Below are 15,319 nucleotides of genomic sequence, written 5' to 3'. Positions count from 1 at the left end.
TAGCTCGGACTATGACAATTCGAGGGCGAATTCTCTCCACCCATGGGAGAATGATGCGGCAGAAGACGTGACAAATCGGTATCTCGAGAAAAACAGGTTCTGATGACCCTGTCTCGAGGGAAACGGCATCCAAAGAAAAACTCATAGCCTTTGGCTGTGAAAAGACGAGATTTAGGCCGAATTCCATCATTTAGGGCCTCAAACAGGCATTTTTATGTTATTTGGGCGTTTTTGCAATTTTTGGAAAAGTTTATGTCTTTCGTACAATTTAGATGTTTTTAATTCTATTTAAGCATTGTAAAACCCTAGGGTTAGGAGAGTTGTCTTTTGATCAATTAATAAAAATTAGAGCTTTCGTGCTCTTTGCCAATTCTCGGATTTGTTCGAGTTGGATGCAAATTTCCTATGAATTCGAAGAATCAATAGGGATTGAAGGTCGTAGTTCCGGTATTCTGCGGAATCAACGGATCTGTGACGGGTTCTTTGCGTGTACGCTGCGTCACTTCTTGTATGCATAATGACTTGGTATCGTTTCACACAGACAACGCCTATTTTGAGGTCCGAAAAATTTGGCCTTCAGCACGTACAAGTCACTTGTGTCCCACGAACCTCGAACATCCACGAGCTCGGCACGATTAACACGCAAAAGGGAATAGGAGGGAATCTTGATTTCCCCCTTTCATTTAAATGAGAGAGTATGGAAGAAAGTAGAAAGAATTGAACCTTGGGTTTAGGCATACTTGGAGGGTGTTTATAGAGGTTTGTGACTTTCGACTCAAACAATCAGTCAAAATCAACCCAAATACCTCATTGAACAGCAATGTTCATCAATTCCTAACTCAGCTCCCTCGTTCAACTCCAACAATCAGTCAAAATCAACCCAAATAACTCTTGTAACGACATATTTACATTGCATTCTTCTATTCATTGAATATAACACTTTGCATTCTTCTAATCCTCAAATCCAACAGACGAGAAAAAATAATCCGAACACTTTTTCAACATTCGATCTAAGAGCTTGCAGGGGGATTTCGAAGGAATTACCTCGGGATTTCGAAGGGATGGTCAGCTGCAAGAGTGCCTTAGATCAAGAGCATGAACAGCTCAACTCGGTTCTCAAAGATTGAAGAAGAAAGAGAGCAACTAGCAATTGAAATTTGATACTTACAAGCCAAAGATGCAGAGTTCCTCAAACAATAAGATTCACTGGTAGCTGAATTAAAAAAGGCTAACAAAGGGATATCCAAAAAACTTGCAGAACTGGAAGAACGAAACCCCAAAACTCGACCTTTAATGCCCACGGATCTGCTGGAAGTAAGCACCCGAAGATGCCAAAGAAGCTAGCCACTCTCCGATCGACTTTGCATTCTTCTATCCCTCAACTCCAATAGACGGGAAAAAAAAAACGATCCATAGACTTCCTTCAACAATCGTAATCGTCATCGCCACGTTCAATCTCCGATATTTGTTTCCGATCAGAGAGAATTTGGAAACCTAATTTGTGGGTCTATGGAGAGAGAGAAAGAGAAATTGCTTTTGGCTCAGTGGGAAGGGCAGCAATAGAACGGGAGAGATGGGCAAGGAAGGAGAAGGCTGGCCCACATTTTTTTCCACGCCATGTGCTTAACGGAGCCAAGTCTTGATCTCCATCTATTCTTGACGGAAAACGTAACAGTAGGATAGATGGCAAACATAATAGAAACGTTAGGCCTTTTTAGATAATTCTAAGAGTATAAGATAGATCTAAGAAAATTTGAAAAGGTCGGGATATATGGGATTATTTTCTCTAATAATGATATGTCTAAATCCTACCTAGTGACGAAGCGAACTCAAAACTCAATGCTACGCTTCATACCTCAATCGTGATCAACAAGGCAACATCAAAGCCACTGGTCCGATTACCTCCCCTTTCATCTCTAATTAATCCACCCGCTTGCCCTGGGAAAATATTCATCTGTATTGAGCTTAATACAAAACATCCTCCATGTTAACCCAGCAAAAAAAAAAAAAGGATCCTCCTCCAAGTTAACTTAGTGGATGGATATTAGAAGCCTCCATAGCAGCCTCTCAAACTTTCAAAAGCTGTTTGTTTTGCAGTAATAAATATAGGCTGGAAATTAATGGCTCATTTGGTTTGTGAGTTGAATTTCAAAAATTTCAACTGAATCCTACTATTTCCACAACCGACAAAATTAACAGCCCATTTTTTTTCCGTGTGTCTAACTGACCGGGCCCCCTTGTCTTCCCCCCGTCTTCTCCATTCTTCTTTCAACTTTGACTATTAGTTGAACTCGACCCCCTTCATCTTTCTGTTTCTCTTCGCCGAATCCCTCTGCTTCTCCTCCCCGTATCTCTCTGCTTGTCTTCGCGAATCCCTTGTCTTCCTCCCCGTCTTCTCTATTCTTCCTTCAGGTTTGAAAGATAGCTGAGAGTGAACTTGGCCCCCTGCATCCTTCTGCTTCTCTTCGTCGACTGTCTCTACTTCTCTCGCGTTCTGCAGTTGCTTCATAGATTTTTACCCCGTGACAAGATTCGCATTGTTCAACATCCAAGCCAACACAGAAGCAGGGACCCCTCGATTGTACTGAGAAGTAGAGACCACAGTTGCTTTTGCTGGTTGGCCGAGGCGCTTCCCCATCTTAGCCCCTACCAGTCCCTACTCTTCTTAAGAGCAGCCGATTTTCATTTTCCACTTCCATATCCAAGTCAAGAGATAACTTTTCCATTCAATTTCATGTTGCTCCGTCGAATTACATGTCGAATCTGGAAATTAGGGTTAAGAGCCGTGCTTTCCTATATTATTCATGTTGCTAAAAATTCGGATTTCTCGTGGAATTGGATGTTGTTGTGCTTGTCTTTGGATGTGCTCTGTGAAAATTTGCTTATAATCCTCCATTCAGCTTGTCTTTGGTTGCGCTTCCATGCTTGTAATCTCCAACAAACATACACTAGTACCTTGTCTCCCATGTATTTCTGATGCTTTTCCATGGATGCATCAGTAGCTTTTCTGCTTGCAATGTCCAACGAACATGCACCGGTAGCTTCTCTGATGCTTTTCTGATGTGTTTCCATGGATGCATCAGGAGCTTCTCTGTTTGTAATCTCCAATGAACTTGCACCAGTAGATTCTCTTATGCTTCTTTGATGCATTTCCATGGATGCTAATATAAGCTTCCATTTGTGTTAATATATGTGAATATGACTGCCAACGTTGTTGTAATCTGCCGTGTAAGTTGTCGGCATAGCTCTGCCCCAGAGATGGCTCCCAAGGGTGAAGACCCAGTCGATTGGAATGAGGATTTGGAGACAACTTTTGTTAACCTCATGCTTGCGAAGTTGAGAATGACGCATACAACATCTTGGAAAGGGAGAGACTGAGAACATATGAATACGGAACTGGAAGAGCAATTTTCTGGCGTCAGTCTTGGCGCCACGAAGTTTTCCTAGAAAGCACAAAGGCTGAAGACACAATACAAGCACTTCACTGAGCTGATTTAGCATACTTGGGTCGGTTGGGATGCTACAACCAACACCACAAATGCGAGTCCTAATATTTGAGACAAGTTTATCAAGGTACAATAACGATTTTTTGATAGTTGTGACTCTTTCAATGTGCCTCCTTTGATCCTAACTAGTTCTTACTAAGCAAATTTCGCATGTTTGAACCTGCAGAAGCACAACAACTTCAAGACCTTCCGAGCTAGAGGCTGCAAGCTTTATTTATTGTTGGTAGAATTGTTCAGATCATCCGCAGCAACAGGTGCCCTATGTATTGCATCCAGCGACCCACCGAAGAGCCCCAAAACTTATGAACGAATGGAAAAGTAGTACCTAGCAGCACAGACAAGCCATAGGAAAGAACCAATCGATTTGAAAGAGGGTTTCGACGATAGCGATGACCTCGTTCGTGAGGTTCAGGACCCAGTCATTTCAGCGTCCCGTCGTCGTGTGCGAAAAAGAGTTTCCTCGACCACCTCGCAGTTGCAGGAGTGCATCAACCTGTTCAAGGCCAATCTGAACAAGAAGAAGAAAGAGTCTACCCCTCTAGAATCCAAGGGAAGCAAATCCGTGTCGAGCCCAAAGAAACCAGCGAAGAACAGTATCGGAGGCCACGGTTGTGCTGAATGATATGAAGGACACCATTTCCCTAGATGAGTATCTCACCGACAGCGCCCGTCTTGCCGATGAGACAACACGGCGTCTCTTCATGTACTATTACGATGATGCTAGGCAGGAATGGTCGCGTCGCCTTGTTTTCCCTTAAGCAGGCATGGTGCATGGACTCTTGTGTTTGTTATGTCCGTTATTGTTATTATGTTATGACATCGACCAAACCCATGTTTTATATTTGTTGTGTTTGAACCTGCTTTGCTTGGATTGGTTTCATTTGAACTATGTGATTATCTCTCATATGTCTCTTTATGGGTTCTTTCGCTGTTGCATTTGTTTTATGGTTTCCCTTCGACATATCGTGTCAATTTTTGATAATCTCCCACGTTGTTTATTAGTATAGTTCGTAATGCTCAAAGGAACACACGATGCCAAGGCACGAGAGTTCTTCACGAAATGACAATTAATCAAGCGACGAAGAAGATTATGGCACTAAATACTAGTTCCTTCTTGTAGCGATGCACATTATAGCGGCCGAAGAATAGGTCTGATGGAACATTCCATGTAGAAACTCACGTCTACAAGGTAAAGAGTACACGGTCGAAGTCCTTGGGGATAACATCATGTTTTTCGACAGTTTCAGGATGGACCTTCACATATTTCATAATATGCGCGGTATAGATATTATATATATAAATATAAAAATTAATTTTATTCAATATAGTAACTAAATTTAAGTCCTACTAACAATTACACATAATTTTTCCAACCACTTCTCTAATATACAATATCACATAAACATAAATTATCCATTCATTAGCGTTCCATAATAACTCACAGCACAATCACTTGACAGATCAAACTCTAGCAATAACACAGTTTTCACAGAACAACTTCAGACAACCTCAACAATTATCACATCTATAGTAATTACAACAATCATCACATCTTCAACAATCATACCAAACAAACAATATACAACACGACTAATCAATATAGCCATAGGGTTGCATTTCCTCGCAACAGAATTATGACGGTACCATAACCCCGCACATCTCATTCATATCATCTTCAACTCCCAATATCCATGTCTCATAAGCGGGGGCCACCTATTAACCTCTGGCGGTAAGAGTTGACCTCAATTTATATTCCGCCGGTCAAGCGGCCGATCGAGCCCCTTTTATTCTATTCTGACTTGTCCAGCGGTCGATTAGGCCTCTATTTATATTCCGCTAGGTCCAGCTGCCGATCTGGCCCATATTTATATTATGCCGGGTCTAGCGGCCGATTAGACCCATTTTATACTCCATCGAGTCCAACGATCCTATGGCTATATATAAAAAAAACACAAGCATAATCAATTGCAACATGCCATCTCACCTCATATATCATCATACACAAGTACAATCTCAATCACAGTACAATGGCAGCAAGTTATCATCACAATCAACATACACAAGTACAATCTTAATCATCCTTAACTCCCTGAACCTATCCTTCCTCTTCTTCTTCTTCTTCTTCTTCTTCGAGTTCGATCGATTCTCTCTCTCTCTCTCTCTATTTCTTCTTCTTCATTTTCTCCCCGCTATAATAGGACTGAACAAGAATGAAAAAGAAAGAATAAATGGCAGTGGAAGCTTAGGGGAGGAATTTGGGCCATGGGCTATGTGTGTGTATAATATAAGTTGTTGGAGAAGGGGAAAAAACAAAAAGAATGGGAGCATGGGCTCCACGTGGCCCAAATTCCTCCCTTAAGCTTCTACTGCCATTTATTCTTTCTTTTTCGTTCTTGTTCAGTTCTGTTACAGCGGGGAGAAAACGAAGAAGAAGAAACAGAGAGAGATAGAGAGAACCGATCAAACTCGAAGAAGAAGAAGAAGAAGAAGAAGAAGAGGTTCAGGGAGTTAAGGATGATTGAGATTGTACTTCTGTATGCTGATTGTGATGATAACTTGCTGCAATTGTATTGTGATTGAGATTGTACTTGTGTATGATGATATATGAGGTGAGATGGCATGGTTGCAATTGATTATGCTTGTGTTTTTTTAAATATAGTCATAGGATCGTTGGACCCGGCGGATTATAAAATGGGTCCGATCGGCCGCTAGACCCGGCGGAATATAAATATGGGCCAGATCGGACATTCAAAATAACACTTCAAGGATTTTATGCGTTGGCTCCGAGATACATAAGATAAAGGAACGTTGATATACAGGTTGAAATTCGGAGTTGCCGAAAGTGGTACCCATTCTGTGAGGTATTTGTCTTACAAGAGAATAGATAAATTTCAATAGGTTTTAATTTATACTATAATACGTATTCATGGAATTACTACTGCAAGATTGCATCGGAGCTATCTATGAAACCCATGTGGCTGCTTGTATGCCAAAAGAGAAGAGCATCGCTTATCACGATCGAAATAGCGAGATTACGCAAAATGTACTCGCTGCTTGTTCATATCAAATGATCTTCACATATGTCATGATCGAATGGGAGGGTTCGGCACATGACTTGAGAATTCTTTCCATTGCTGCAAGGTTGGAATTATTCCCTGCTCCACATGGCGATAAGTTCTTCTCGCTCATATCGCATGTTGCATGTCAATCTCTTACGTATTTCCATAATTACATGTAAATACATATATATATATATATATATATATTGGTTCTACATGTGTGCTTGCATAACAATATTATGTAATTGATGCGGAGTTCCCTAATATTCCCGATTATTTAGCTCCGTACAAAGGGGAACGCTATCTTCGAAGTGACTTTAATGACGACAATCCTCCAACGACGAATAAAGAGTTGTTCAATCTGCTAGTTTCACGGGGCGCAACGGAAGCGAAAAAGGAACAGAAATTCAAAATTTCCTACCCGTGAAACTAATTCCAAGACCTACTAGAAGAATAAGAGTAAATAAAAGCGTACCTGGAATATTTAAATTTGTCGACCGAGCGTCCCACGCGTGACGCCTCTACCGGTATCCACACCGACTTTGTCGACGAGTCTTCGAGATCGGCGATGCTAGCGGCCAACACTCGAAAGAAACACCGATGCAACACCCGAAATTTTAAGACTAATGGGGTTAATTCAAATTGAACAATTCAACTTGAATTTCCCCACATTAATGCACGTACACACATATGTATGTATATGCTTATGCATACATATATAGCACACGTATGTCTCTGTACATTTACATGCACACATATATATAAGCATAAGGGGGGAGACTTTCAAGTCTCTTTACCGATGTGGGACAAGAGGAATTAAGAATTCCAAATTGCCATGTGTCCTCACATGGATTGTGCATCAATTGTGTCTATTTAATCTAATAAATCGAGTCTAATTAATCGACAAATTTAATCTCATTAAATATCCGATTAATCGATCGCACCATAAATTATCTAATCTCTATTAGACAATTTTATTATTTCAAAATATCTCGTCAATTTAGTCGTAGTGTGTGACCCTGTAGGTTCCCAATTACGTTGATAATAATATCGAAATCTCTATTTCAATATTATAAACAATGAGCGGCATCTAGCAATGCATCACTGTTACTCAAGTAATCGGAAAGTCAATTTCTCGACGAACCTCGTGACCTATATTACCGTGTAATATAATCCATTGTCCTCTATATCTCTATTGAGCCCAAGGCATGGTCGATGACATCCTTGTATGGCTCAATATCTCTCTTTCTTGGTTTACCAGGTAAGTCTATCAGAACAAATGAGCTCGATATCGTTATATCGACTCATTTGGGTATGCATACACTTTTAGACTTAACCACCAAGTGGCCGTGAGATATCGCTCCCGTTTCGTAGGAGGGACAAATCCTATCTCGGTCACTCACATTCCTCTCCATGCTCTGTGATATACCCAATAACTGTCTTTATAACCAGCCTGTTACGGTGGCGGTTGACAGTATCAAAGTATATGACATTACATGTAGGAATCCATGGTGACCTCAAGTCAAAGGACCATTACACTATAGTCACTTTGAGATATGCTAATGACAGTCACGTAACAACCCATGTAGCAATCTCATGGCGGATCAGTCCAATACACATTACTCTTAATGTATACATGTGGTGTGATTTGATATCTCCATATCCATGACCTATGAGATTTGGTCATCAATCAACACTCACACTAGTCTAATCGTATTACCGTTGTCCTAATTAACGATAATACTTTGACTATGGACATTTAGGAATAATGTTCAGTAATTATAGGATCTCATAATCAAGTCACACTTGATGCCTATTGAACCTACTATTCCAAGGACATTATTGTGTAAAATCATATTTAGCGCAATCTACACAATAACAGATATGCCTCGTTTTATAATGAAATAGATATCATATTACAAAACTGATTATAGATTGCCTCTAGGGCATACACCAATTCCCAACACAATCAACACCACACATCCATTCATAATGTTATTGAACGGTATTTTGGGATTTTGAAGAATAGATTTGAAATATTAAGATTAATGACAAACTTCAAACCGTATCGACAAGGTCAAATTGTGCTTGTGTGCTTTATATTGCACAATTTTATTTAGACTAATAATTACCACGATAGGTTATTCGAAGAGTATGGTAATGCGTGGCAAGATTACGATAAATTCTGAAATCCTTATCATCAACTTGGAGTTCGGATTCAGGTAGACATGACAAGCGCATAAATGGATGAAGTACGGAATGGTATTGCAAATCAAATATGGCAAGCAGAAACAAGAAGACGCTGGTAAATTTGACTTTTTATTTGTATTTGGAATATATATGTGCGTGCCTATATTTTAGAAGTTGTACTGCTAATTAATGAAGTGAGACAAATATAATAAATGGAATTCTCCCGATTCTGTAAAAATTTTCCATCTCAATATATTCTTCTAAGGATTGCGCAAGTATATGAACAATTTTTTTTTATGAACACAGAAAGGAGATGATGGAGTAGAGATTACATTAAAATGGGATTGTATGTGGAATATTATATGGGATCCACTATTTTGACTTGTAATAAAAAAAATTTTGTCTTGTTGTGATTTGAGTTAAAATTTAGTTGAAATTTTAGAATTAAACTCCATAACCAAACCAAGCTAGTATCCTAATTATTGTTGAGAAAAACTCTTTTTAATTAAAGATTTCATTATTGTCCAAGACCATAAAAATCAACAAGCGGTTGTGAAAATGGTGGACCGGTCCATTTCGCTGGCAAATGATTTGCCATTGGAGAAGGTAATGCGACTATCGATGTATCAAATAGTTTTTAGTATACAATTTCAACGAAATCTTTCAATTTCTTATTTTACTATGATCAACTCTATGTATTCCTCTATCCATAGAGTACATTGAATGTATAGAAAATATGTGATATGTGGTATTTTTTTTTTCCAGTTATAAGGGTGGTCTAAGGCATAATAGAAGGCATGGAAGTCTCACTGACAAGAATCAAATACAAGATGTTGTGATTTCGAGCAGTCACCTGTTTCGCTATACCAAATCTTATATGTGGTAATTTTAAATAGGATAAATTGCATTGGTGGTCCAAAATGGTTTACAAATGTTTCATTATGGTCCAAAAAGTTTTTTTCGCTACATGATGGTACAAAATGTTTCAAAGTTGTTTCATGATGGTACAAACCGTCAATTAGCCCTAACGCCGTTAACATTTTGCTGACGTGGCGCGTCCTATGTGTCACTTTTGTTACGTGGAACCAATCATAGTGCGTCACATCATTTAAGAGAAAATAAAATTTTAAAAAGTCCTAAAAAATATAAAAAAAAAATTAAAAAAATACAAAAAAAGAGTAAAATTTTGAAAAAAATAAAAAATATATTTTAAAATTTTGAAAATTTTAAAATTATTTTTAAAAAATTTAAATTTTTTTAAATTTTTTTAAAAAAATACAAAAAATAATTAAAAAATACAAAAAAGAGTAAAATTTTAGAAAAGAATAAAAAAATTAAAAAAATTTTGAAAATTTTGAAATTATTTTTAAAAATTTTAAAATTTAAATATTTTTTTTATTTTTAAAAATAATTTTGTAAAAAATTTCCTATTAAAATTATTTTTTTCTTAAAATTATTTTAAATTTTAATAAAAAAATATTTTTAATTTTAAATTAAAAGTTTAAAATTATTTTTCCCCGTTTTTAAAATTTAAAATTATTTTTAAAGTTTTTAAAATTTAAAATTATTTTTAAAAGTTTTAAAATTTTAAAATTTTTAGAATTATTTAAAATTTTTCGGTCACGTCAGCAAGGAGGTGACACGTAGTAGCCACGTCAGCGTCGGCTTGACGACGTCAAGCTCGAGTTGACGGTTTGTACCATCATGAAACAACTTTGAAAATTTTTGTACCATCATGTAACGAAAAAAAAATTTTGAATCATAATAAAACATTTGTAAAATATTTTAGACCACAAGTACAATTTATCCTTTTAAATATACATAGATATATAATTTACTGTTTTTCATTTTTCTTTTTTGGTCAATAAAGTTTTCTGAATTTTGGTGTTTGCTTTTTGGGGCAAATACAAGATTCAACCCCATATAGGGATGCAAAAGAGAGCGGAAAGCATGATGGGATTCTTCCCCACACACACGCACAGAGTCACAAGCCACTTGCTTTTCTAGGGCATGCCGCTTCAACTTTACAGCTGACAATACCATTGTATCGAATTTACAACGATGTGACTAATCCAAATTGATTATTTTAGAACAACGCGGGTAAACCGAATCGATTATTTCAAGACAGATTCTCCATATTAAACATGGATCGGATTACAACTCGGTTCATATTCACTATGATATTAACCTGCTTGGGTCACGTATAACCTCTATTTCTTACCGCGTGCAACGAAATATGAGAAAACCATAGTGGGTGTGGGCTTTGATTGATAGTGGTACGTACACATCATGCATGACCAAGTTCACACTTTGGATAAAATGACCTTTATCTCTTTTGTTGAATCCGCACGCTTCTCTATCCATTGGTAGGGGAATTGAGAGGTGGAAAAATGGTACACATAGCTTTTTTTTTTCACTATCACGTGTAGTGGAAAATCAACCTTTTTTTTTTTAACTTATTCGGAATGTTCAGTTTTCGTCCGACTAATCCCTGAGATTATGTGAACTCCCGACGGGATACAGAACGGATAATTACGCCAAAGATACTCCGGTGGCCCCAAGAGAATTCGAATTCGGGATCGTGTGCAAGTTTAAACGCACCTTAATCACTAGGCCAAACCCATTCATTCATTTAATTAGAAACAGGAGAGATGATGTGACATGTAGGATAAGCTGTCATGTTCGTGACTAGGTCAAAAATAATGAAATCTCACGATGAATAAACAAGAGCGCATAACTTTGATGGAGTCAATCATTCAGCCGAAATAACATTAGGCAAAGCATTTCGAGATTTCCGGGATGTGCTTACGGAATCGCCACCTCCTGCCCTCTTCGATGTGTTCCTTGTCCTCTGCCATTTACAGTTTCAGCTGCCAAACGTCGTAAGCAAAAGACATGTCCAACCATCGAGGCATTCGCTAAAATAATTGTGCAACAACTTAGGATGATTCGAAAGCAAGCCTTGATCCTTTCATGCTGCCTTCTGCAACAAAGCATAACATACACAACGACTTCACAACATGTTGAACAAAGTCCCTGAGATTAGCTCTCGGTAAGATATTACTCGTGTCCCCGGACATATACAAATTGATCCCCCATCCCGATATCCAGCATCCGAAGCTGAAGGGGAGCTTACAATTCTGAATAAAACTTTGAAAGAAAAATTATGGGAGAATACATGTACAGGCCTTCATGTCAGTTCCTCACCTAGCTAACCCAATGACCGACCACTAGACGCCCATACCACAAGGACCCATACCACAAGGAATGGCATTAGAAGAAAACGAGAAGGGGAGGAAAAAAAAAAAAGTCGAGAGTAATATTACACAATCATATAATACAAACCAGGGCGACGGAAGAGATTAGGAGAGAAAAATTTAACCCGAAGTGGATGTTGCATCGAGCTTCTGTTCTATTATGTATTGCCTGCCTGCTGTTGATAGTAAGTTTAGGTCCCTACGGAAGTCTCTATTAATGCCGTTAGTTGGAGTGGATGAAGCTCTTGATCTCATCCATTAGGCAATAGAAATGGTCGTTATTGGGCAAGAAGTAGAACCCGATCGTGGCTTCCTTCAGGTGCAGCAGCTTCACCTCGTGCCCCGCTTTCTTGAGCCCTTCGACGTAGGCCAGTTGCCAGTCCTGAACAAGGTCCAAGCCCGGGACGACCACGAGGCTCTTTGGGAAGTTGAGCCCTTCAAGGCTCCTCCCTTGGGGCCCAAATGGGTTGCAAGCAGGATGGTCCCGGTCTTCCCCTTCTGGAAGAAAAGCCTTCCAGTACCAATCGCGGTCCCGGATAGTGACAAAGTACTTCCCGTCCAGTCTCTTCTCGGATTCAGTCCTCTCCTGCCCACCGAACATTGGCTGAAGAAGGATGTTGCCTCGCAATTCCACCTCCTCATCAGCCGCACGAACAGCCACGTGGTGTGCGATATTGCCGCCCGAGCTGTCCCCAGCCATGTGCACATAGACCTTCTGGTCCTTTCCGCTCTGAAGCCACGGTCTTGACTTGACCCACTGGAGGGCAGCCCAACCATCCTCATAGGCACAAGGATACCGATACTCGGGTGACCTGCGATAGTCTACCGAGACCACAGCAGCACCACAAATGCTGACTAGGCGGCGGCAAACGGTGTCATAGATTGCACTGTTGGCTGAAGAATGTGTAAAGCTTCCGCCATGAAAGAAGATGATCACAGGGACGATCTCTCTCGTGCTCAAGGGCCTCCCAAGGGCAAGTTCCACTTTTCCCCACTGAGACTCATCCTCAGGGGCGGGCAAATAGACCCGGTTCAACAGCCCCGTAGTTTTCTCGATATGATCGAAGGAGAACACCCCATTGACTGGGATCCTGTTGGTGGGAACTTTTGGGTCAAGGAACTCAGAGAGTTCCCGATTGAATGTCCCGTCAGGCCGGCGTTGGAGATTGTACTTTAGCTTGAAGTTGGAGATGAAGACCCAAGTGTTGAGAGGGACAACACTCTGCAGAGCAAAACAGGGGAACAGAATGCAACCCATCTGAACATCCAAGCTTGAAAAGAAATAAGAAGTCCGCCCTTTTAGCCGTCAGCTCCGTCTCGATATATATGGAGACACGAATAGGGTATCAAGAGACAGAACCGACAGGAGCCGACCACCTAGTAGCTGCCAATAACTTACCGGACTAGAAATTTCATTTTAACATTGAAACTTAATTCCATTTGGGCATGAGTTTTTACTAACCAGAATAATTCAAAATCTCAGCTCTATTTTACAGTATCACTTGGTCAGGTCATCCGACCACAGCAGCAGCCACAGAGGGAATGCAGATATGAGTCAGAAAGAGCAGAGGAGAAGGGCAGGGCAAGCAAGAATTGCAGCTAACCAATGCTCTCTATACATCAATTCCCTCCTATCAGCATCGATTGGTAGATATTCACAGTCACAGAGACATAAATTTCATACCCAAATCGGGGAAATCGCCCAAAAGTGAAAAAGAGACAAACCCCAACAAAAAAGATGACCCTCTTACACAAACTCCCACTTTGACCCAAATTCCTTTCATGGGCACAGCTACAGAAGCCATTAATCACTGCCAGCAGCAAGAAAGAAGCAAAAGCTCTTGCGGACTCCAAGTCAAAGACCGAAATCAGAGAGCTTGGAAGATGAGATCACGGCAGAGGACGAATAATATGCCTGAGGGAGCTGAAATTTACCTTAGATTCGTTGACGTTGACTTCATTGGTGCTATCCATGGGATTGGGAGTGAGCAAGCGGAGGCCCCCACCTCGTTCAGAAATCCAAGAACCGATCCCCAAAGAAGGAGACGAACCCAACTATTACTATGCGGTCCTCTCAGAGAAGAACAGAGATAATATTCCTCAGGGGAAGAGTCCTCTGATTGGGAGGAATCATAATAATAAATAATAATAAAAGGAAAAAACTAATATTACTCAACAGGCTCCCTCTCTCTGCAGGATGTATCTCTCGACCCCTGTTATGGTGGGTCTGCTGGAGATTCCTGGAATAGAGAGAGGAACAGGGGAGAAACAGAGATAGGGCTCGGACCCACCAGCACAGCAGAGAGCCAGGAAGAGAGATCGAGCGAGATTGGAGAAGGGAGCGCAGAAAGATAAAGAGGAGAATGGTAAAGAGAGCAGCACAGCACTAAATTCGGAGCAGAGCAGAGAGGCAGAGAGAGTCAAAGCGCGAAGGGAAGGGAAGAAGAAGAACTAAACGGGGAAAGACAGAGAAAGACAGAGGGGGAGAGGAGATCGGGGCGGCTGATTTTTTTCCCTTTTTTTTATAAAAAGTTTTTTTTTCCCGGTGGGGCCTACTCCCTCTCTGCCCTTTTCTTGTACACTTCTACTTCTTCCTTCTTCTGAGAAATTCTGATTTTTGTTTTTTGATAATTTTCTTTTCCTTTTTTCCCCTTTATTTTCTGACTTGTGGGATGTAATAATTTATTATCACAAAAGGAAAAAAGGTAAAAGGAAATTCATTATAACAAGCGGTCTTAGTTTTATAGTGTGTTTAATTTTAGAGTTAAGTTGAGTTTTGATTTTAATTGATTTGTAATAATTGTGATATTGAATTATGAGAAAAGGTGTGAAAAAATAATGAATAGTTGAAAAAAAGTAATGAATAGTTGAGATATTAAAAATTGAATTGAATAGTTAAAAAATTGAAAAAAATAAAATAGTATTAATTGTGTTGTTAACTTTTATTGTGTAGTGAGTAGAGTTAAAGTTAGAGTTAAAATCTTAAAATCAGATTACGAAATCAAACGGATTATAGATTTTGAATTTGATTTTCAGCAACTTCTTATTAATCGATAGTTCGCCTCGCATTTTATTTTCGCTTGCCTCTAGTTAAGAGGCCACTGGCTAGGGATGAGAGTTAATAAATGTCATATCTGCAATATCATAGTTGGTCGTCTCTCTATGCGAAAAGAAGTTTGGGTTGTGGTGGTCTGGCTGTAGCCAACAAAGCCCCAATTGAGGTCACCGATGATCAATAGCGGACCTCAATTACCACAGCCTTAATCTCCGTCTTTCTTTCTCTTTTCGTGTGAAGAAAGAGAGACAC

The 15,319-nt window shown here is 39.6% G+C and overlaps 1 protein-coding gene across 1 annotated transcript; it reads right to left on the bottom strand.

The window, feature by feature from the left end:
- Positions 1–11,700: 11,700 nt before the first annotated feature.
- Positions 11,701–14,499, bottom strand: LOC116211201 (gibberellin receptor GID1B-like). Its single transcript, XM_031545462.1, has 2 exons — positions 13,948–14,499; positions 11,701–13,234 (listed from the first exon to the last, which is right to left on the bottom strand). Exons 1-2 carry the CDS (start codon positions 13,984–13,986, stop codon positions 12,236–12,238), a joined length of 1,038 nt encoding a protein of 345 aa, XP_031401322.1. The 5' UTR covers positions 13,987–14,499; the 3' UTR covers positions 11,701–12,235.
- Positions 14,500–15,319: the final 820 nt, after the last annotated feature.

The sequence above is a fragment of the Punica granatum genome, chromosome 6 (assembly GCF_007655135.1).
Source record: "Punica granatum isolate Tunisia-2019 chromosome 6, ASM765513v2, whole genome shotgun sequence".
NCBI classification, from domain to species: domain Eukaryota; kingdom Viridiplantae; phylum Streptophyta; class Magnoliopsida; order Myrtales; family Lythraceae; genus Punica; species Punica granatum.
The sequence above is the reverse complement of the archived record's forward strand: the minus strand, read 5'-3'. Positions and strand labels throughout refer to the sequence as shown.